At 40.0% G+C, this 23,650-nt stretch overlaps 1 protein-coding gene across 11 annotated transcripts in view; it reads left to right on the forward strand.

Annotated features, from left to right (window-relative positions):
- The window catches only part of FTCDNL1 (formiminotransferase cyclodeaminase N-terminal like), a 153,545-nt gene that overhangs the window by 35,576 nt on the left and 94,319 nt on the right, over positions 1–23,650 (forward strand). For 3 of the 11 annotated variants that reach the window (XM_043910462.1, XM_043910463.1, XM_043910461.1), the window contains exons 2-5: positions 1,920–2,021; positions 6,683–6,809; positions 9,479–9,574; positions 11,034–11,186. In XM_043910462.1, coding sequence (XP_043766397.1) covers positions 6,695–6,809; positions 9,479–9,574; positions 11,034–11,186 — 364 coding nt within the window. In that variant the 5' untranslated portion in view covers positions 1,920–2,021; positions 6,683–6,694. The other 8 variants (XM_043910469.1, XM_043910471.1, XM_043910470.1 and 5 more) reach the window with 6 other exon arrangements.

A 23,650-nucleotide genomic window follows, 5' to 3' on the forward strand; every position in this document is an offset into this window, starting at 1 on the left:
GAACACACATGGGAATTAGGGCCTGCAGACTTCACAGGATGCTTCTGCTCAGGGTCTCAGATTCCTGTGCATGCGAGAGGTTATCCTGTTGGTGTCAATAAGAGCTGGCATTCACTTGCATGTCCCTAGGACATTAAACAACAATAACACAAAAGTGCCTACAAGTGCACAGAGCATGACTGAACACTACTGGACTGTCTGTCCCAAGATGTGTCATTTTTCTTAATACAGGTTGGCAGTCATCACCTACTAGTTGGATTTCTTAGGTAGATGCCGATTAAACCTCATAATGCACCAAAAATTCATGTTACTTAGGGGAAATGTTTCTAAACATTCTCAGTGTTTTTGTGGATAATATAAGATACATTTTATGAATTAATGTAGTCTCATAAATTAAGACAAATTTTCAGCAAAAACTCAAAGTCAATTTAGGGATTGCTCCTCCTCTGTAGTATAAACAATAGGTTGTTTTTTGTTTTGTTTTTTTTTAAAAAAACAAACAGCTTTGGAGAGAGGCTCTGGGAGACACTTCTTTCCATTTGACACCTAGGCTGCACAATGAAGGAATGCATAAAGAAATGACCATGTGGAAGGCAGAAAAGGAAAGGAATGAATTAAAGGATGAATAGATCATAGACTTTTTTTTTTTTGGCTAGTTACAGGAGATATTCCAGCTATGAAGGAATAGAATGCGTAACAAGGGATTCCAGCTTAAACTAATAACTATGCTTACATTGTAGTCTGCTGGTCTTTCATGATAAAGAGATCAGTCAACTAAAGAGGAAGAATCCAAGAATTCATGTTGTGTAAAGAGAAAGATATTTCCCAAATATTAATAAAGATGAGAACTTGCTAATTCTGGCAATTCCTCTGTTTCCCCCCTCCTTCATTAAGACAAAAATGGCTAGCGATCCATTTCCCATAATTAAAGGTAAAAATGTAAGGCCAATGGAATTATTTCTCTTGTTTATTGTAACTTCTTTCCAGATATCAAGCTCCTTTTCTTTTCAAAATAAATGAATAGCACAGTTTCCCCACGCTAAGTAAGCAGCACTGAAGCCTATTTGCTATTTAGAAAATAACTAATAGAACACATATTTCATAATATCACATAATTCAAATAATTTAATCCAAACAAGTGAATCCGCTCTGCACTTAAGTTGTCCCAGAGTGACAACTAAAGTCGCTCTTTTTTAATTCTTCATTTGTCAAACCACATTTATATGAAAGAAGAAACAAAATTCTTCTCAAGTTCCCAGGGGAGGGAAAAAGGCAGAATGAAATCTGACATAGTGCAAAAATATGGTGAAAGTGTAACCTTAGAAAAATTGCACATGGAATTAGACTTCTTTTTTCCTCTTTTTTTCTGCACTGCTTGGGATCTTAGTACCCATCCCAAGAATCGAACTGTGCTCCCTGCTGTGGAAGCTCAGAGTTGTAACTAGACTGTCTTATCTTTCCAAGAGAAATTTTCTACTCATATTTCCCTGAACACAGATAAATGCTAGAATATGAAAAGAGAAAATGATTCATTGTATTAATTGAAATGTTCTTTAAAACATTATTTCAAAATTCCACAGCACAATAGGAAGCTTTCTGATTATCATATTCTGAAATGCATCAGGTAAGTAGGTAGTGAAATGGATTGTTAGTAGAGTTGATTCTTTTGCTTGTCCTAATAAGGATTTGTCTTCAAATTGGCCAAGTCTCCTATACATGAAACTCTTGTGTGTGTTATGTGAATTGCTCAGTCGTGTCTGACCCCCTGTGACCCCTTGGACTGTAGCCCGTCAGGCTCCTCTGTCCATGGAATTCTCCAGGCAAGAATAATGAAACTCTTGAACAAACTATAAATTATATGTATCTGCTGGCCTGGAAATTTCTACCCTTCATATTTTTGGTTTTGTTGCCCATTTCAGGGGCAGAAGAGAGGATGTAGGCAAGGCAGAGTGGCGTAGTTTCTTCTCAACCCTACAATCAGAAACGGGCTGGCACGCAGGGGAACACAACCACAGGCTGAGGTGAGTGTGGCTGAGCCGACAAGTGTAAAACAGGCTCCTGATGTTCCTTAAAATTTTGATATTTTGTTCAGCACTGACTTATTGCTTTGTATTGACTTCTTAAAGTATTGCATTACTGAAGCTTTTGGCACCACTTCTATTTTGAGCCTGAGCTGAATGGCTCCCTCACTCACCCGAGTCCCAGCCCCACTCAAGCAGCACTGGGCTCTGGGTTCCAGTGGGTCTGCGGAGCCTCCCCCTTTGACCTGCCTCAACTCTGATGGGCTGAGAACAAGAACTGTTTTCTCTCTGCTTGCAAAAATGAAAATGAAGAATTTAGAAAAGTGTCCTTTTGTCTCACGGGGAAGCTATGGGAGTGTTCGTAAGCAGTTGTCATTGATGGAAGTGACACTGGGACTTTGAGCTGTCCTCCCTTTCCAGTACTTACTTGTTTCTGGACAGAATCCACGATGAGCAAAACAACTAATGCCCAGAATGTGGATTTACAGCAGAAGAAATGAGGAATCAAAGTAACACATTCACCCAAAAAGTATGAAAATGTCCCTCTGAAGCATGCTAAGTTAAACAAAAATGAGATGTTTAATATACGCAATTGTAAATGTGATGTACACTCTTTTAAAACAGGGCAGAATTACACGTGATAAACTAACACCGAGGGTACTTTTCCATTCCTGAAGACAGCAAAAGACTTTCAATCTCAATGCTAAACGTCTCATCAGCCTTGCTGCTATCCGTCTCCTTGTCTTTTTCAAAAAGATATGCTTACAGTCCTCAGGCAGGGGCAGAGGCTGCCCCCCTTTCTAAAAGAACCCTGGGCCCTGCTTTCCCTCCATTTGTGTTTGACATGGCTGCAGTGGAGAAAAGGGCAAGGCTTACTGAGTAACTCCTCTGTGTTGATGCTTTCAGAGGCCTTATCTTACTTGATGCCCCAGCAGTCCTGGAAGGGAGAGTGATTCTCACAAAGAGGATTAGGAGATATGGTGAGGAAGATTTAGTCCTGGCAGATGCTACAGCTACGATCATGAAGCCCCATCTTCTCTGGAGGGGTGTAATGTCTACTCTGTCTTTTGTCTTAGCAAGTTATCGCATGGGATTGTTGGAGAGGTGAAAAATAAGGGCTTCACTTCTATTGTCCTCCATGGAAAGAAACTTTGGATACTTAGGTACTTTTTGGAAACTGGAAGTGAAAGCTATGGGCAATAAGAATTTCTAGAAAGAAGAGAAAGGTAGGGATGTTGATCTGGTTAAAGAGCTCTCAAAATTATCTGCTGACATTAGATAACAGACATTAACATGCATATAAATCTATTTTATACATTTTCTATGCAGATTCAATAGGAAAAAAAAAAACCCTCAAATATATATTTAATTCCTTAGGGTCCCAAAGCACTTTGAGGATTTAAACTGATAAACCAACCTCAAAGGGACTGATTCTTGCAACTTAAACACAGACACCTCTGGGGTGAAATGTGGCAACAGTTTGACAGGCATAGCAGTAGCTTAGGCCAGAAAGGATTTATCCAATTAAAATTATGGGATGAATTTTGGCTGGCAGAATGTAATTACCAGCCTTGGAAAGGATCCAGGATCCTGAGGTTAACACCCCTCCTCTTGCCAACAACCCTCCTACCTGCCAACACTCTGAGATGGAGAAGGCTGGATCTGACACAATCGCACATAATACTGTTGTGACATCTAAGTACAATGATGATGATGTGAGAAGCATCATGAACCTGATTTTTTTTAACACTCATTATGTTACTTATTTTTATGCCACATTAGGCTAGAAACCAAATGTCCACATAAATGTTAATTTCCTCAAATCTGTGTTTAAAAAGTATAATTAGAAAATAAAAAATAGATTTAAAAATTAATGTATTCCACCCAAGTAGTTATTTAGTGATTATTTCACTTCGGGAACAAAATTGGATCAAAATGGTGACATTTAATCCTTGTTACATTAAAAAGAAAGCAGGTCCTGATTTTTTTTTTTGGAAGAGAAATGTATTCTCAAGGTTCACTGGCCTAGAAAACAGGGAAATGCTTAATGCCTGGTTCCTACTCGTAATTTTGACTAAACGGGTATATGCTTTTGTCTTGGTCCAGATCATATTCACAGTCGCTCGCGGACAGTGTTTCTCAGGAGGGAATTTATCAAAGGGGGGGTGTGTGCGGGGCGGGGGGGCGGTGAGTTAATGTGTAAATAGAGAAAAGAGCCCCCTGCTGGTGTAGGATCAATGAGTAATGACCTCATCATTAGATTCTAATTCCCTTTTGAAAAGTCATTCATTTACAAGAGAACCGTGGAGAGTTCCAAGTTAAAGCAGGCGGGGTGGGAAGGCACTTCTAGAAGAAAGGTTAAGCTCTCCGGGACGCAGCACGCGGTCGGGTCGGGTCGGGAAGAGGCAGGAAGGAAGCTCAGATCGGAGCCCAGCCAGCGGGCGGTGGGGCTGGAGCGCGCCCGGGAGGCGGGGCCGGCGGCGGAAGCGGCGCACTGGTCACGCGGCGCCTGGGCTCGGCGCCGTCCTACCCCGCCGCCCGCGGCGCGCGCAGGTGGGTCCCCCGCAAACCGCGAGTAGCCGAGGTGGCCGCAAGCTCCAGGCGGGCCCGCGGGAGCGCCGCCGCCCGCCGCCCCTGGCTCCCGGCCCCGCCTCCCGCGGACGCTGATCCCCTCGCTGGCTTCCCCGGGGGCCCACAGCGAGCCCCTCGGTCTTACCCTCGGCCCACCCCTCGTCTCACGGGGCTCTGGGCCACTCCACGCTAGGACCCGCGCGGGACCGCGCAGGGAGGGCCCGCGGCGGCGTCTGCCCCGCACTGCGCTTTGCCTCCGGGACGAGCCTCTGCGGCCCTAAAAGGCTAGCGGTGGTGCGTGCGCCGGACGCAGGTGATGTGGCAGAGCGCTGGGGACTGCTCTGCTCCGCACTGGTCCACCCAGTTCCTCCGAGGGAGGCAGGTTTTGGGTCTCTAGCCGGAAGTAATCCCAAAGGTGATCCAAGGGGTGGGCGAATTACGATCATCCTCTCAAACCACAAGTGTTTGGGGTCTTGCTCGGGGTCAAATTCTTAGAGGAGGAGGAGGAAGAGAAAGACTTGCCCTTTCTACTAATAAGCCTGAGTGCTTGCCAAAAGCCTGATACTGCCGCTAATTTCAGCTTTTGCAATGAAGGTCGATTTTTCTAACACCATCTTTGTGTGATTTAGCTGTCCACAGGGAATCAAAATGTGGAATGAGAGGATGAAACTAATCCTTTCTTTTGCACTGTTAGGGGTTGCCATAAACACCATTTGTTAAAAAGCATAATTATGTTGGGAAAGTGCCTGATGAGACAATTAAGCTACATAAACACACTGAAAACAAATGAAAGCCAGAAGACGCCCACACCCCTTGTGTAAAGCAATTTTTTGTTTACATAAAAACGAGAGAGGTCTGAGCTGCTCTATTGCAACAGTGTTATTAATGTCTACAGAATCCTAATGACGCTGTTTTTTCTGAATTTTCAACCGTTAGATGATGGTCACGATGTGAAAACTTGAACTAACGGTTAAGCCCTGTTATCTCCTCTTAGGTTAGAATAATCAGGCCAACGAACAGTCCTAGTGAACAGAAGCCATTGGATTTATGCACGGAGAACACTATTAATCACACCACAGCATGTTAGCTTTAACTTACGAGCTTAATGTGTGTCTCAGAGTTGTGCACCGTTCTCTGCAGTACCCCTCACAGGGAGGACTTTACCTGTCACAAAATGTTCTACAGTAAAATTTACTGAATGAGTTCATGAGGGCCACCTTCACTTTTAGCTATATTTAAAAGAGGTGGAAATATGATGACCTGATCTTAAAAAGGGGGGATTTTTTGTTTTGCAATATTTAAACTTAAGTTCATACTATCATTTGAAGTTTGGAAAGATAACTAGTTGAAAATACTGTTCTGGGGTACTGAAGAAAGTCAAAGCAACCTCCAAAACTTGTATGATGATTCCAGTTTCAAAGAAATCAGTCACATTTTTGGCTGATTATTGAGTAACTTATCCGAGTACTCCATGGCAGCTTTCAGTTCAATGTACAAAGTCCTGAGAAAGATTTTAAACTGGTTTAGGGACTATGGAGATCGAAGTACAAGAGGAACTTAATCAAACAGTTATTTAAAACCTCCAAGTGAATCTCCTTTATATATGTTCATGTACTATCTATGGCATGGCTGGTGGAGGTACCCTTTCTGTCAGGGTAGTTTTTGTAAGAATCAGCATATTAAGTAATCTCTCGTTTCTCTTTTCTGTATTTCCCCAATAATCTTATTTAACAAAAGTATCATGCTTCTTCAAAAACAGGATTAAACTATAGAAGGCAATATTTAAAAGAGAGTGACATACTTTAATGAAAAAGTTTCCCATGACAGAATTCAGACTGAGTACTTGATGGATATTTTCTAGTGTGTTACTGTCTTCATATGTTCATATGTGCATGACCTCATGTGCATAGTTTTTGGCTGTCAATGTGAGATGATATCCTTTAGGTGTTACCTATGATTGAAATAGTAAAGTATTCATGTTATGGCTACCTGGTTTCCAAACAGCTATGACTTTTTAAATGTTTAATGAATGTGAAAATATGAACAAACTGTAGAAACCAAAATGAAGACTCATTTTTCTCCTTTTCTAGAAGAAAATCACCATGTCTTCTTGCCGAGTGGGGCTCCGTTTGGCTGCCTGTTTGTTAAACATTTCAGAAGCCAGAAAAAAGTACATTGTTGAGAACATAGCGAAAGCTGCTCTTCTTGAAAGAAATGGTAGGAACAACAGGCAATAGATGTGAATATGTAGTGTTTTGATAATAAGAATAATTTTTTTATTCTGCTGACAGTGTCCATAGAACACACTTCTGCTTTCTTCCTGAATTTTCTCCCTTGTTCTTGGGCTATCATAGCTTGGCTCCAGAATGCTGAGATAGATCACTTACTCAGATGTGCGCATACACTCTCTTCCAAATGCCTGCATACCATCCACAAGCATATTTCTTCACATTGGAGAGGGTGTCTGAAATGCACATTGTTCAGGCTATTGACAGACTCCTGAAGAGGATATATTCACATACAGGTTTAATGCTGCCCTCATGGGCCATGTGTATGATCATTAATAGAAGGAGCATAATTCATTATGCTTTTTATTCAGCAGGTTAAATAAAAAATAAACTTGTCGAATACCAAGTACTTTTCAAAAGCACTCCTGCCAGCAAAGCCTAGGCTGTCATTACAGCATTAATATATCTACTCCATTTTCTCCGTATGAAGACTCTTAGGCGTTTAAGTGATGTGTGTAAGATCATTCAGCCATTCAAATTCAGAAGACTGAAACTCAATCTCCTTTACCCCCTGGACCAGTATTTACTATTAGAGATGCTACTCTTTCTCTCTTTTCTTAACCTTTGTTAAAATGATCATGTGATGACATGTAGTTCTAGATATTGTTTTTACTTTCACACATACACAAAACATAGTGTATTTACAGGTTTACCATCATTTAAATACAAAAGCTTTGTTATTAAATCAACAGCTTTTTGGCAACAGGTTGAGTATTAGGGTCATAGCCTTGAAGCATTTGAAACAGTCTATTTTAATTTCTGATTGTAATTTTTGATTTGGTTATTGCTTTGCATGAGAGAGAGGTGCTTTTCCTAGTGTTTCTGACACTGAGCACATTTAAGTTACCATCTAGCAACTTTGGGGGGCTAGGAATGTCTGTGAAAATTCCTGATAATTGCTGATAGGAAAACTCCTCTGGAGTCAGCATGCAAGCTGTGCTTTTCCATTCTCTTTGTGGGAAGAGCCAGTTTGGGCCCCGCATTGTCAGATAGTACATCTAATGGGATTGGGTGAATGTACAGAGACACATTCTGTGATTAAATGACTGGGCAGAGACATTTACGGAAGTCACACGCTGATGGACGCCTGGGTCTCAACTCACAGTTTTTATCAGCTTATTAGTGGCAGTAGCTCAAATGGAATTATAGCTATTATACTCCATTACAAATACCAAACAATTTACTTCTGCTGAGATTCATACTGACAGCTCCTCCTGCCAGAAGTAATTTTTTTTTCTATGTGCATGCTTAAGAAATTGCAGGAGAGAGTGTTTCATTCTTTCAGCATTTGAATCAATTGAGTCATATGAAACTGAGAATAAAAGCTTTTCAGAAGAAGATTTCAGATGAAAAAAATAAAATTATCTCTTTTTTTCTAAAAGCTAAAGTATGTTGAAAAAAATACATAAAAAAGAAGTTGTATGATCTCGTTCCTGCTCTGTCTTTCATAGCTTTAAAAATTCAGGGAAGGTAGCACTAGTTAAGAAAATGACCTGCTGTTTTACGGATACTTTAAAGGCATTTATTTTTAAGTGAGTGGAATCAAACTATATCACCTATATTTTTTCCAATTAAGCAATGTGAAAACATTTAAATGGTGTGAAAGGTCTTATGTAAAGAAAGCTGAGTTATAAATTTTAGACCTACACCAGGGTAGGTCTCTGTAGATGCTCATTTGGCTATGAGTGAGTGACATAAGTTTATCTTTTCACATTATTAAAATTAATAGCGTAGGGCTGCTGTAAGCTCTGTAGTTCCGTATGTAACTTATTTTCCCTCTCCTTGAAAAGATTAATTGTTAAGCTGCCAGGGGACAGGGCGACAAAGGTATAATGGCATAGTGAAAGGCTTAATTACCGCCTGAGAACTTTTGTCCTTCACTTTGAATTTGCTTTTGTAGGCATACGAGGAACTTTTAAGGAGCTTGAGCAAGGCTTGTAAACTTCAAAAATAACCACGGGGTTATGGGTGGCCACCATACATGGGTATGGCAGCTTTCTCCTCCAGGTTACAGGTTTCAGTGAGTCACACGTGGCTGAAGGCTGGAAGTCGTTAACATCTGAAGGCTGTTGGTGGCCTTTGAAAAGGAGACGCTGGAGTCAGAACAGCTTCTAACAGGCAGGTGCATGCATCCCAGGAACCTCTGCTCTAGGCACTAATTGGCCTATCCTAGTTTTTCCAGATGTTATTTTTTGATCCGGTTTAATCTCTGTGTTTGGAAGGAAAAATTGCCAAGGCATAGAAGATGAGATTGAAAGAAGACAGAATTTAGTGTGATACGATTTGCTAACAGAAGAGGCTATCATCTTGGACTGAGTTAAGAGAACTTTGACAAATTCAGAAGAAAGTGCAAGAGAAGGTCTCTCATAGACACCAAAGCCTAGTATCTGAGCTGAGCCATCCGATTGTAAAGGAAGACAATGTAGGAAGTGGACATTACTGTCTATGAATTTCTTGACTAGTCAGTGTCACTTCAGAGGTCACCCCTTCCCCCAAATCTTTCTGTTAAGCTAAATTTTGTTGTATCAAGAAAAATAAAGTATTAAGGTTTCACCAGAGAAAAAAATTCCTGCATTTATGTGTTGTTTTTTTATATAGGACAGAGACATCCTGAAGTATCAGTGCTCAATATATTTTCTGATCCGGAGTATAATAGATCAGTTATTACAATAGCAGCTTCTATTGAGGAGATAGGTAAGATTTCAGTTTCTTTTTCTATATATGTCTTTTGGTTAAGTGTCGGCTTCCAGTAGACCCAAATGCTCCTTAATCATTGATTTCCTGTGTTAATCTGAATACTCTTCTCCATGCATAAGAAATCTACCTCAAAACTGCATTTCTTCGTTTTTCTGAACGGGTGCATCTTTGAGATATTCATTTCCTGCTTCCTCTTCATTAAAATGAATCTTGGGGTCCAGTATTTAATAACATTCTTTCCCTGAAGATGATCACATATGTTTTTGTGGTTAAGAAAAATATCTTCAGGTTTTAACCTGTGAAGTCATAGTGTTGAATTTGATTTCACTGATAAGTTGACTTGAAATGAAACATGCTAAGCAGTTGTGTTTTGCGTCAGGAGCCTGAAATCTTGAGATGGTCCATTGGGTGAAATGAAATGGGTTTCATGTGTCCTGTTGTAAGGTTTAGTGGGACAGCTTGAATTTGAAGGATCAGACTTGATTAAACAAAAATCTGTATTATCCCTAGCATTGCTTGGTAAAGAATTTAAATTATTTTCAGATAAACTTGGTTTTGACTTAGCAGATTGTTTTTTCTCAAAAGGTATGTTTGTTTGGAAAGCAAAGAGCTGATGAATGATTTTCAGCAAATACAGGACCAAAATGGTCATACTGCACTGCTAATGAAAACTCAAGAGGAATAACACTCTGAGGTGTCTATATGTATTTAGATAGAATAATTAATGAACCTGGAGAAGGAAATGGCAACCCACTCCAACATTCATGCCAGGATAATTCCATGGACAGAGGAGCCTGGCAGACTACAGCCCATGGCGTTGCAAAGAGTTGGACAAGATTGAAGCGACTTAACACACATACAAAATTTAATGAAAATCTAGTTATAAGAGCAAAAGTAAAATACCTATGGTCTACTTTTAAAAACATATTTTTGTCTTTGTTGTTCAGTCACTAAGTCATGTCCGACTCTTTGCATGAACTGTAGCACACCAGGCCTGACTGTCTCTCACTATCTCCCGGAGTTTGCCCAAGTTCATGTTCATTGAATTGGTGATGCTATGCTATGTTTATCTGTTTTAATGTAAACTCATAAAATATTCTGAAAATAACAAAGAATTTTATCAGATTAATTTGATAAAGTAAAAAAAATTGAAAGTAACCAATTGTAAAAAAAAAAGATACAAAGTTTTTTTAAGAGCAATAAACTTTGCTTACTTCTTCCACTTTGGAAAGTAAAGAATTAGAAGATATGGGGAACTTTATGACACTTGGGAGGTGGGGAGAGGGGAAATGTTGGATCTTACATTTTTCTTTATTTTGGATGAAAAAACAATCTTCTGTACATTTTACGAAAGGAAAACAAACTGGTAGGACAATAATAATTATAGCTGCTTCTTTAGATGCAATTGAGAGTTTAATGCTTTTATTTTATTTTTTTAAAATTTTACATTTTTAAGGCAATTCCGTTCTGGCTGCCTGCTTGGAAGCCTTCCAGTCTATCGATATGGAGGTTCAGGAGGGGATCCATCCTTGCCTGGGAGCAGTGGACCTGATTCCCATTTACCCTCTCTCTGGTGTCGGAGTGGAAGAGTGTGGCGCTGTGGCCAGAAGTAAGAGAAAGTTTGGGGGAAGTGTGTTATTACTTAATGGAAACCATTTTTACAAATCAGAACAGCTTGTGACAATATAATCACTCCTCAGTTCCCTGGGAAAAATCGACCTTGAAGAATTGTGTCAGCAATAAGCTTTCAGGGCTTGCAGTGGCACGGTGTCTTTGTGACTCATCCTTCCACTTTCCAGCCCACGACGGTGTGGGACTCTCAATGCTGTGGGATGCAGCCAGTCAATCATTGTGTCCCCCTACAAATCCACGATAGACCTTGAGGAAACAACACTAGTTTCTAATGAGTTCCTTAGACTCTTCAGGGCAGAACGATGGTGTGTTTCGCCCATCTGTGTTCTATTTTCTTGAGCAGGGGTAATGATGAGGTTGAAAACCCACTTAAATGTTAACTCCTACCCCTTTTTCCTCTGATTTTTTTTTTTTCTTCTCTTTTTTTCTTGTGCACAACTCTCTTTAAGATTTTCTTTAGAACTGAACTGTCACATGCTTGATTTCAGCCCCAGGGGTAAGTTTAATTTGGAAAATTTGAGCTATGTCACTTGAGGTGTTTTTGAATTAAGCAAATTGGGAGAAAAGAAAGACCTTTTGCCTGGACTGTCTCGCTGGTTAATTATGAGATTCAGAGGCCCATAAGCTTTGGGGGAAAGTCCGCTGTAGGATGATTGCAGACTTCTCTCTATGACCTCAGAAATCCTCTGCGGTATTGCCTCATTTTTAGGTAACAGGGAGGTGTGTAACATTTGGGATGTAGATTTGGACTCTAGCTGAGCTACATCAAGCCCCAGAAATAGGAAAGGAGGCTTGTTTCCAAAGGTGTACCTCACTGCTTGTGCTGCATTTTTAACATGATCTGACAATCTGTGGATTATTTCTCCGGGGAAATCTTGGCCCAAAATTTGGTTTACTTTTCCTCTAAGAAAGAGTTAAAATTCACCATGGGGTAAAATACATTTCACACGAAAATGAAGAGTTCAGAATTGTTCAGTCCAGAATAATGATTTTAATTGTCTTCAAAACAATTATGTTCGGTTATATTAAGTCTCAAATTAGCTAGTACATGAAGTTCTTCATCACATCAGGACTGGTCCGCCCCAGATTCTCGGCCAGCGTAGGAGACAGTGGACAACAGAAGGGTCTGGGCAGAGTACCTCTCCCTTCCGTTGCCCTTTTACTTCATTGGCAGCTACTGTACCTCATGATTTAAACATGGACATTTCTAATTAAATGTGAGCTCAGCTGCATTCTTGAACTAATTTATAACATTCAATTTGAAATGTAATAGCTTCATCTTCAGCTGATTAAAAACAGTCATATACTGTACATGGTTACTATTTTGATGCTCCAACATGCAGTTTTTATTTTTACAGTCTCCTTTCTACACAGCTGTTCATCTAAGATCATCCAGTTTTTTTAAGTTTTTTTTATTTTTTGGGTAACAGCATGCTTAGGCATTCTCATGAGGAAGAAGTGTTCATATTCTAGGATCTCAGCGTTCTCAGAACAGTGACAGGATGTTTTCTACTAGGGTAACTGCTTCTCAGGGAAACTACATTAAAATAATAATTTAACTAACTTTGTTTGGGAAGAAGGGTGATGGAGGACATTCCAGTGATGTGGAATACAGTTAATATGTCTGATTCACGTATGCTTTGTGTGCTAAACTTCTGAATGATATATTTCAGAACTTTTTGATATCAGTTGGAAGCTTGCTTATTCCTTAAGAAAGGGGTTCTTAAAGTAGGGTCCAAAGTTGATGTTCAGGGAACTTATAAATAATGTCAGAGTCACTTGCAATTTTTTACGGTGTGCATTTGTGTATACATACATAGCTACACACACATAATTTTGCATATAATTTTAGTTTAAAAACTCCCACCTCTCAGTTCAGTTCAGTTCAGTTCAGTCGCTCAGTCATGTCCAACTCTTTGCGACCCCATGGACTACAGGACTCCAGGCCTCCCTGTCCATCACCAACTCCCGGAGTTCACCCAAACCCATGTCCATTGAGTCAGTGATGCCATCCAACCATCTCATCCTCTGTCATCCCCTTCTCCTCCTGCCCTCAATCTTTCCCAGCATCAGGGTCTTTTCCAATGAGTCAGCTCTTCGCATCAGGTGGCCAAAGTATTGGAGTTTCAGCTTTAACATCAGCCCTTCCAATGAACATTCAGGACTGTTTTCCTTTAGGATGGACTGGTTGGATCTCCTTGCAGTCCAAGGGACTCTCAAGAGTCTTCTCCAACACCACAGCTCAAAAGCGTCAATTCTTTGGCACTCAGCTTTCTTTATAGTCCTACTCTCACATCCATACATGACCACTGGAAAAACCATAGGTTTGACTAGATGGACCTTTGTTGACAAAGTAATGTCTCTGCTTTTTAATATGCTGTCTAGGTTGGTCATAACTTTTCCTTCTAAGGAGCAAGCATCTTTTAATTTCATGGCTGCAATCACCATCTGCAGTGATTTTGGAGCCCCCAAAGAATAAAGTCAGCCACTGTTTCCACTGTTTCCCCATCTATTTTTCATGAAGTGATGGGACCAGATGCCATGATCTTAGTTTTCTGAATGTTGAACTTTAAGCCAACTTTTTCACTCTCCTCTTTCACTTTCATCAAGAGGCTTTTTAGTTCCTCTTCACTTTCTGCCATAAGGGTGGTGTCATCTGCATATCTGAGGTTATTGATATTTCTCCCAGCAATCTTGATTCCAGCTTGTGCTTATTCCAGCCCAGCATTTCTCATGATGTACTCTGCATATAAGTTAAATAAGTGGGGTGACAATATACAGCCTTGATATACTCCTTGTCCTAATTGGAACCAGTCTGTTGTTCCATGTCCAGTTCTAACTGTTGCTTCCTGACCTGCATACAGGTTTCTCAAGAGGCAGGTCAGGTGGTCCGGTATTCCCATCTCTCAGAATTTTCCACAGTTTGTTGTGATCCACACAGTCAAAAGCTTTGGCATAGTCAATAAAGCAGAAATAGATGTTTTTCTGGAATTCTCTTGCTTTTTCGATGATCCAGCGGATGTTGACAATTTGATCTCTGGTTCCTCTGCCTTTTGTGAAACCAGCTTCAACATCTGGAAGTTCACGGTTCACATATTGCTGAAGCCTGGCTTGGAGAATTTTGAGCATTACTTTACTAGCATGTGAGATGAGTGCAATTGTGTGGTAGTTTGAGCATTCTTTGGCATTGCCTTTTTTTGGGATTGGAATGAAAACTGACTCTTTCCAGTCCTGTGGCCACTGCTGAGTTTTCCAAATTTGCTGGCATATTGAGCAGTACTTTCACAGCATCATCTTTCAGGATTTGAAATAGCTCAACTGGAATTCCATCACCTCTACTAACTTTGTTTGTAGTGATGCTTCCTAAGGCCCACTTAACTTCACATTTCAGGATGTCTGGCTCTAGGTGAGTGATCACACTATTGTAATTATCTGAGTCATGAAGATCTTTTTTGTACAGTTCTTCTATGTATTCTTGCCACCTCTTCTTAATATCTTCTGCTTCTGTTAGTTAAAGTCGCTCAATCGTGTCCGACTCTTTGCGACCCCAAGGACTGTATAGTCCATGGAATTCTCTAGGCTGGAATACTGGAGGGGGTAGCCTTTCCCTTCTCCAAGGGATCTTCCCAACCCGGGGATTGAACCCAGGTCTCCCACTTTGCAGGCGGATTCTTTACCAGCTGAGCTGCCAGGGAAGCCCCTGTTTCTTTAGGTCGCTACCATTTCTGTCCTTTATTGAGCCCATCTTTTCATTAAATGTTCCTGGAGCAGCCGTGAAGAGATACCCCAGGTCCAAGGTAAGAGAAACCCAAGTAAGACGATGGGCACTGAGAGAGGGAATCAGAGGGCAGACAGACGGAAACCACAATCACATAAAACTAGCCAATCTGATCACATGACCACAGCCTTCTCTAACTCAGTGAAGCTAAGCCCTGCCGTGTGGGGCCACCCAAGACGAATGGGTCATGGTGGAGAGGTCTGACAGAATGTGGTCCACTGGAGAAGGGAATGGCAAACCACTTCAGTATTCTTGCCTTGAGAACCCCATGAACAGTATGAAAAGGCAAAAAGATAGGACACTAAAAGATGAACTCCTCAGGTCGGTAGGTGCCCAAGATGGTACTGGAGATCAGTGGAGAGATAACTCCAGAAAGAATGAAGGGATGCAGCCAAAGCAAAAACAACACCCAGTTGTGGATGGGACTGGTGATAGAAGCAAGGTTTGATGCTGTAAAGAGCAATATTGCATAGGAACCTGGAATGTTAGGTCCCTGAATCAAGGCAAATTGGAAGTGGTCAAACAGGAGATGACAAGAGTGAACATCGATATTCCAGGAATCAGCGAACTAAGATGGACTGTAATGGGTGAATTTAACTCAGATGACCATTTTATCTGCTACTGTGGGCAGGAATCCCTTAGAAGAAATGGAGTAGCCATCATAGTCAACAAAAGAGTCCAAAATGCAGTACTTCCACCTCTAGGACACAGCAATGCAGCAATTCTAGAGGTGGAAGCAGCCTGGACCTACAAAGGATTGCAGTGTGCCTGCGTGGGGCTCAGAGATGGGGTGGGGTGGGAATGTTTAGAAATAAAGCTCCAAAGGTGATCAGAGGTGAAATCATGAAGTTTTATATACCAGGTTAATGAGTTCAAACCTTATCCTAAAGGCAGTGGAAACTGTTGAAGAGTTTTAAGAAAGAAAGTCTATGATTGGCTTTGAACTTTAGACAGATTACTTGCCTGCATGGTGGAGATCAGGGAAGAAGCAGGCAGAGCAGTTGGGAAAGGTGATAGCCTAAGATAACAGAGAAGGGAGAGAGTGGGGAGACTTGTAGGAGGCTGCGGCTTGGGGAGCGAAGCAGTGGTAAGAAAGGGTCTTCACTTACAGATGCTGCCACGTAAAAAAGGAGACACAGGGATCTAGTCTATATTTAGTTAAAGCTTGTAATTTTAAAAAGAACTTTGCTTCATTTTCTCTAAAAGCCATATTTGATCTGTTAGGCTCTATTTCATTTTTATCCGTATTGTTTCTCTTAACACTTTCCTCCTCCTCCCTGTTTTCCTTTTCCCTACTCCGTCCTTCCCTCCCTCCCTCCCTTCTTCCTTCCTGTCCTCCGTTTGCTTCTTTTTCTTGTGATCAGAATGATGCATAAACTTGGTTAAAAGCCAAATGTACATAGTCTGTTCTGACTCTGAAGACCTACATAACTTCCTTTTCCCCCTTACTGTGCACATCCTTCTATTTCCTTCTCCCCTGAGCCAGGTACTTTCAATTCTTTTATTATTTAGGATTCAAATCCTATCTTGGTACTTCATTTTTTTTTTTTAATTTTAGGCATTGTCTATTGACTTCTCATTGCAGAAGATGAGAATTTAGCTTCCTTTCACCACATCCATCACCCCCAGTGTGCGTGCAGACACACATACACACACACGCTCACATTTTTTAGATCAGTATTTAGTGGTCACATTATTGTAACTATGGAAACATTATTCACAATGAAACATTTAGACTTTCATTATTTTACCATTTCTGTAAAACCTTTTCTTTTTGCTAGAATTGATTGTTATCTTTTTGATTGTTTACTTACGTTTTTTATATACTTACCACTGATTTAACCACAGACTCTGTCAATAATAACATTTATCCACTCATTCAGATAAAACACATCATGTATTGACTGTTCTATAAACTTTGTCTTCTTAAACAACTGTCTTCTAGAACTCCTTGACCTGATCCAATTAGAACCAGTTACTCTAAATTTGCTGAGGATAACTGTCATCATAGCATTTCCTATTACTATTTTCCTAGGTTTTCCCTTCATCTTTCTGCAGTTTGGATACCCTGGTTCCTAAATCCCACATCTTCTCTCCCCCCACCCCTTATTTTATGCCCTTGTTTTAGTGAATGTATCCTCTACTGGCTTCGTAAAAAAAGGGGGGGAGGAGGAGAATAAATTTTTGAGAAGTTACATGTCTGAAAATGCCATTATTTTACCTTCATTTTTAGTTTGCCTAGATATAGAATTATATGTTAGAAGTGATTTTCCTTTATTTTGAAGACTGTATCAGTTCTTATTTCCATGTTGCTGTTGACACTTCTGAAGCCATTATGATTCCTGATCTTTGTACATGATCTGTCCCTTCTCTCTGGAAGCTTGTAAGATCTTCACTTTGTTTCTAGCGTTCTTGAATTTCTGTGACATGCCTTTGCATGCATCTGTTTTCATCCATTATGCTGGACGCCTGGCAGGTCCTTTGAGTCCTTGAAGTTCATCCCTCGTTGCTGGAAGTTCTCTTGAGTTATTCCATTGATGACTTCTTCTGTTTTCTCAGTTCTTTCTGGAAGCCCCATTATTTGGTTACTGGAACTCTGTACTGGTTCTCTGCACTTACTTTCTCTCTCTCTCTCTCTTTTTAAAATCACTTTGAATTTTTACAATAATTACTTGCAAATGTCCTCTACTTTATATCAAAAGCCTTCAATAAGTTTTTCATTTTTTCTATATTGATTTCTAGGTGCTTTTATTTACTCTCTGAGTGTTCATTTTTCTAAATAACATCCTGGTCACATCTCATGAATAGTAGCATTGTATCATTTTTGACAGTTTCTTCTTTCCGCATGTTGTCTGTTCCCTACCTACCTCCCTACCCCCACTTACACCCCCAGGTTGCTTTCTCCTGTTTTGTTTTAAAACCTTCCTCAGATGTCGGATGATCACTGTTTGGCTGCTTCCTCCAAGAGTGGACACTGAAAGACTGATGGATAATCTGAGGATGCAAGTGAGGTTTGTGGCCAGGTTGTTTCTTTGGCGAACTCCTATTTCAGTATCTTTGGGGTCTTTCTTCTTGGGTTTTTCAGGTTTCCTAAAGAAGAATCCACCAGTCTTCAGCCTGGAGTATTCAGCTGTCCATGATTTAGGAACTGAGTTGCAGAAGAGGCTAGAAGAGTCTCAGCAGTTAGTATGTAAATGTTCCCTTCATTCCCCTCTTTTCACGAATCCCCACTGCCCTCAGCTGTATCCCCTAGTCCAGACATACATAGTGTTTACCTCTTGTGTCTCCTGCCAGTTGCCCATCCGTGTGGAGGGGGTGGGATCTAACTGCTGCTTAAACAGACTTCCCACCAGTCTCCCTGTTTGGAGCTGGCCTTTAGCTTCTATCCCAGAGTGAGGTCACCAGTTCTGACCACTTCCAGGTGCCTGTGCTGTAAGTCAGGCTGCTTCTCTGCTGTCCAGGGTCTCCCGCTTGTCTTATATCCGTTCTCCAAGTTCCAATGCCATCGCTTCCTCTTCCATTTCTGTTTGTTTGAGGGAATCAATGCTTTTCAAATAGATCTCTTTGACATCTTTTTTTTCTGGGATTTTTGGAAGAAGTGAAAGTAAACATAGGGATGGATCTACACTCTCATCTTTACTTGGAAGTCCCTACTTCTTTGATTCCTCTTGGTGATTTTGATTATCTTGGATCCTTCAAGAGTGCAATGAATTCACCTAATTGGAACCAAAGATACATTTACAGGAACATTATTCTTTTTTCTGACTTCTAACTCTTAATCAAAGGTATTTAGTCTCAATCTCTAGGCTTCAGTTATTTTTTTATAGACTGATTACTGTGGGCCGTTGCGCCGCGTGTATGTTTTCCACTTGTTCCTTGCTCAGTGTTTCATGGGCCAGAGACAGTGTCTCTGAAATGTGACCTTGTATCTCACTCAGACGCAAACCTTCCTGAGAAGGACTAAGTTAAGATGGAGGGGCGGGGTCAGAGCAGGAGGTATTCTGACAAATCCCCCCAATGATTTGCCGGTGAAAGTGGGCTTAACTAACCTGTGATTTCATAACATTCTGCTTTGAAAGTCTAGACCATAGCTATGAATATTGTAAATCATACGGAAACTTGCTTTTTGTTTTATGTGATTAATCAAATGAAATAATGTTTATATAGTGCTTTGCGAATTGACATTATTTAGAAGATTGGAAAGATAAAATGCTAGTTAAATAAGTTACGTAAATAAGGATTTAGCTCTTACATGATTGGTTTTTTTTAATTTACCTTAAAATATATGACCATTAATGAATTTGATTAGATTTATCAGCCTTGTTAGATGATGTTTCAAGTGTTTTTATGTCTTGGAGAACATGTGCCATGACAGATTCACACGACATCAACACTTGTGTGGTAGTCTTAAGACCCTTCGATTACCTTGTTACAGATTGTCAAAACATGGGCTGATCTGGCAAATCAGGAACAACTTTTCACTTCAAGAATTTCCTACTCTGATTCTCCAGTTGCTATGGAGATTGTCTCATAAAACAGCCTTGGCTTTCGTTGCGATTAGTGAGTTTGGATGTTGAGTTCTAATATTGTTCTCTCTGCCATTAACACTGCTCTGATTGCCACAGCATAAAAATAATGGTTGACTTTACAAGCATATGTTGACGTAGTTTTAGGACATAGCATTTACTTTGAGATTTACAGGGTACTGCCATCAGACAAAAAGCTGGAAAAAAAGGGATTATGGATTGGGAAAGTACTTAAAATACCCAAACTGATTTCTAGCAACTTGAGTATATTTTAACTACAAAGAAGAGTTCCTAGGTTGTTCATAAATGCATATTGCTACAGGCTTAATAAATGCAACAAGATTATATCTACCACTGTAAAACAGAGCTACTCATGAAGAAGAAAAAAGCCAAATGAGAGGACTGGGATAAACTAGGTTATTCTACCATGACTGGCAGTTACCGACGCACACAGTCATACTTGCAAAAGCTGCTCCCTTTCTATCACTTTGGCTCTGCAGCAGCCTGAAGTCCAAGTAAATTAACAAACACTCCGTGAGCACCCCTCAGCCAGTGGGGTACCTGAGCCTGTGGATGGACAATTCTAAGGCCCATTCCAGCAAGACCAAGCCCCAGTTGCTCACAGCAAAGACTGGTGTGATAACACACCTTTGTATTGGTTTTTCTTTCTTCCCTGTTTCACTCTTGCTGTGTACTGAATAGACTTTATTGAAAATTTTGACAGGAATAAGTGTATTGTTATTTTATTTAATTAATAAAATAATTGTTATGCTTCCCAGTTGGTGCTAGCGGTAAAGAACCCACCTGTCTCTTATGCAGGAGACATGAGACACAGGTTGGATCCCTGGGTTGAGAAGATCCCCTGGAGAAGAAAATGGCAACCGACTCCAGTATTCTTGCCTGGAGGATCCCATGGACAGAGCAGCCTGGTGGGCTACAGTCCATGGAGTCTCACAGAGTCAGACACATCTGAAGTGACTTAGCATAGCAGACGTGTGTATTATAAGATTCTTCTCATTGGGATGAGTAGGTGGAGTTCATGAAATCTTTGCTGCCTGACTTTATACCTCTCATAATTCTTCCCTAGTCTATAAGTCTATAGTTTAAAACTGGGAGACCCCTACCCCACCACCACTTCACCTAGGGAAGGGGGTCTCCTAGAATACTCAGGATTAGTCATGGGTCACTGTGGGAGATGTTAACACTCACCCTTTATACTAGCATAGGCAGGTCTTGGGTCTCAAAGTTTAGGAGTTCTAAGTTTTCTGATTTTCAGTATATATATATGTGTGTGTGTGTGTGTGTGTGATTTTCAGTATATATATGTGTGTGTGTGTGTGTGTGTGTGTGTGTAGCACCCAGAAATTACATTTATGTTATTGCCAATGTTGTTTTAGAGAATATTGACCTAACAGAGGATTTATAGCAGATGATTGATATGATGCTAACTTTTTTGAACCTAGACCTCTAACCTTGGCTCTGCTTTTCCTGAAGTCCTTTCCATCTCTCCTTCCTAGTATACGCAGTGATTTCCAGGCCAGTAGGATAAAAAAATTCTGAAGAAATAATGTAGTGATGCTAGTGGCCTTGATGGGCCTGTAAGATGAAGTGCACCAGCACCAGTCTCTGGACACCCTCATGTGTCCACCAGCCTGTCCAGCTGGTCTCCACTTGGCAGGTGAGGGTGTGCTTCTCAGGAGACCCAGAGTACGTGATAATGGTAATGACGACAACACTGGTTGTCGTGAAATGCTTTCATAATAATCGTAGCATTATTTATTAGATTTTCATTTATTGTTTGATTCAAAATTGCATATATTAAATAACTCACACTCCAATTTTAATTAACCAAAATATATCGTCAGGTAATATCTCAAGATAAAAATTGTTGTGCCTCTCTTACCCTCATAGTCTATACATGACAGTTTCCTGGATAGTCTAAGTTATCTGCTACCTTGAGGGAAATAGAATTGTTATAATGAGAGTGAGGAAGTAGCTGTCCGTGTTTGTGTGTGAATTTTTAGGAGCCATTTAATTTTTAAAATTTTTCCTAACATATATATTTCATTGAAGTATAGTTGACTTACAGTGTTTTAGGTGCACAGCAAAGTGATTCAGTTATACCTATACACATATATTATTTTTCAGATTATTTTCCATTGTAGGTTGTTATATTGATTATAGCTGCCTGTACTGTACAGTAAATCTTTGATGCTTATTGCATATATGTTTTTTTCATTAGAAATCTAGCATTCTTTTCACACTAAGTCAAACACGTGAGTCAAAATGTTATAAATTTTTTAGTTAGGCAAACATTCATAAGTTTTCTAAGATATACATATTATTCATAAAATTTATATATGTATATACAAAAGCTTTTCTACTGTGCTTGATAAAAGCTTGGGAAAAACATCAGAAAAATAAAGGAGAGATGGAGAAATTGGAAAACATAAACTAAATGAAACGGAGCCCTGAATATAAAATAGAAAAAGTGAAACAAAAAAGTAAAAGATCATCATATAGTCCAGTTGTTTTTAAACAGGAGTACTCATTAGAAACACATCTGGAGCTTTGGAGAAAAAAAAGCAGTATCTGGGCCTTTGTGTTTTTCAAAAAATTCCAAGATAACTCTAATTTTCATCTGGATGTTAAAAAATGATCACAGGTTTTTCTATTAAATGATAGTTTTGATGATATAGAATTCTATTATTTTTCTGTTGACCAATCATGATACAGTGGTATTAAGTGAGTAATAGTTACATAATCACAATAGTAAAAGATGTTAATCAGTTTTTACAGTCAACAGCAGGACAAAAAATAAAAGATAATTACAATTGCAAGCCATAATGGGAACATGATTAACCTAGCAATATAAAATAATTACATACAGTTTGGGGGGTCAAGCTGAATGATGTGATAAGTGGAAGTACATACAAGCACATTTTCATCCACCAAGCCAGTCTATGTCTTTTGGTTGATGTGTTTAATCCATTTACGTTTAAAGTAATTATCGAGGTGTCTGATCCTGTTACCATTTTCTTAATTGTTTTGAGCTTATTTTCTGTAGGTCTTTTCCTTCTCTTATGTTTCCTGCCTAGAGAAGTTCCTTTAGCATTTGATTTAAAGCTGGTTTGGTGGCGCTGAATTCTCTTTTGCTTGTCCGGAAAGCTTTTGATACCTCCATCAAATCTGAAGGAGAGTCTTGCCAGGTAGAGTATTCTTGGTTGTAGCTTCGTTGCTTTCGTCACTTTAAATATATCTTGCCGTTCCCTTCTGGCTTGTAGAGTTTCTGTTGAGAAATCAGCTGATAACATGATGGGCACTTCCTTGTAAGTTTTCTGTCATTTTTCGCTTGTTGCTTTTAATGTTTTATCTTTGTCTTTAATTTTTGTCCGTTTAATTACTGTGTGTCTCGGTGTCCCTCCCTGGGTGTATCCTTCCTGCAACTGTGCTTCCTGGACTTGGCTGACTGTTTCCTTTCCCGTGTGAGGTAAACTTTCAGCTCTTATCTCTTCAAATATTTTCTCAGGTCCTTTCTGCTTCTCTTCTGCTTCTTGGACCTCTCTAATGTCAATGTTGGTGTGTTTAATGTTGTCGCAGAGGTCTCTTAGGCTGTCTTCATTTTTTTTTCATTCTTTTCTCTATATTCTGTTCTGTGGTAGTAATTTCCACCATTCTGTCTTCCAGGTCATTTATCCATGCTTCTGCCTCAGTTATTCTACTATGGATTCCTACCATAGCGTGTTATTCATCTCTGTTTGTTTGTTCTTTGGTTCTTCTAGGTCTTTGGTAAACATTTCTTGCATCTTCTCCATTGTTTTCCTGAGATCCTGGATCCTCTTCACTATCATTATTCTGAATTATTTTCCTGGAAGGTGCCTGTATCTATTTTATTTAGTTGTTTTTCTGGGATTTTATCTGATCCCTTCATCTGGGACATTCTGCTTCTTCACCCTGATTAACTTTCTGTAGTGTGGTTTTTGTCCTAGCTGTGGGATTGCAGTTCTTCTTGCTTCTTCTGTCCACCCTCTGGTGGAGGTGGCTAAGAGGCTCTTATGTAAGCCTCTGATGGGAGGGACTGGCAGTGGGAAAAACTGGGTCTTACCCAGGTGGGCAGGGCCTTGCTCAGAAAAACTC

This window comes from Cervus elaphus, chromosome 8, assembly GCF_910594005.1.
Source record: "Cervus elaphus chromosome 8, mCerEla1.1, whole genome shotgun sequence".
NCBI classification, from domain to species: Eukaryota; Metazoa; Chordata; class Mammalia; order Artiodactyla; family Cervidae; genus Cervus; species Cervus elaphus.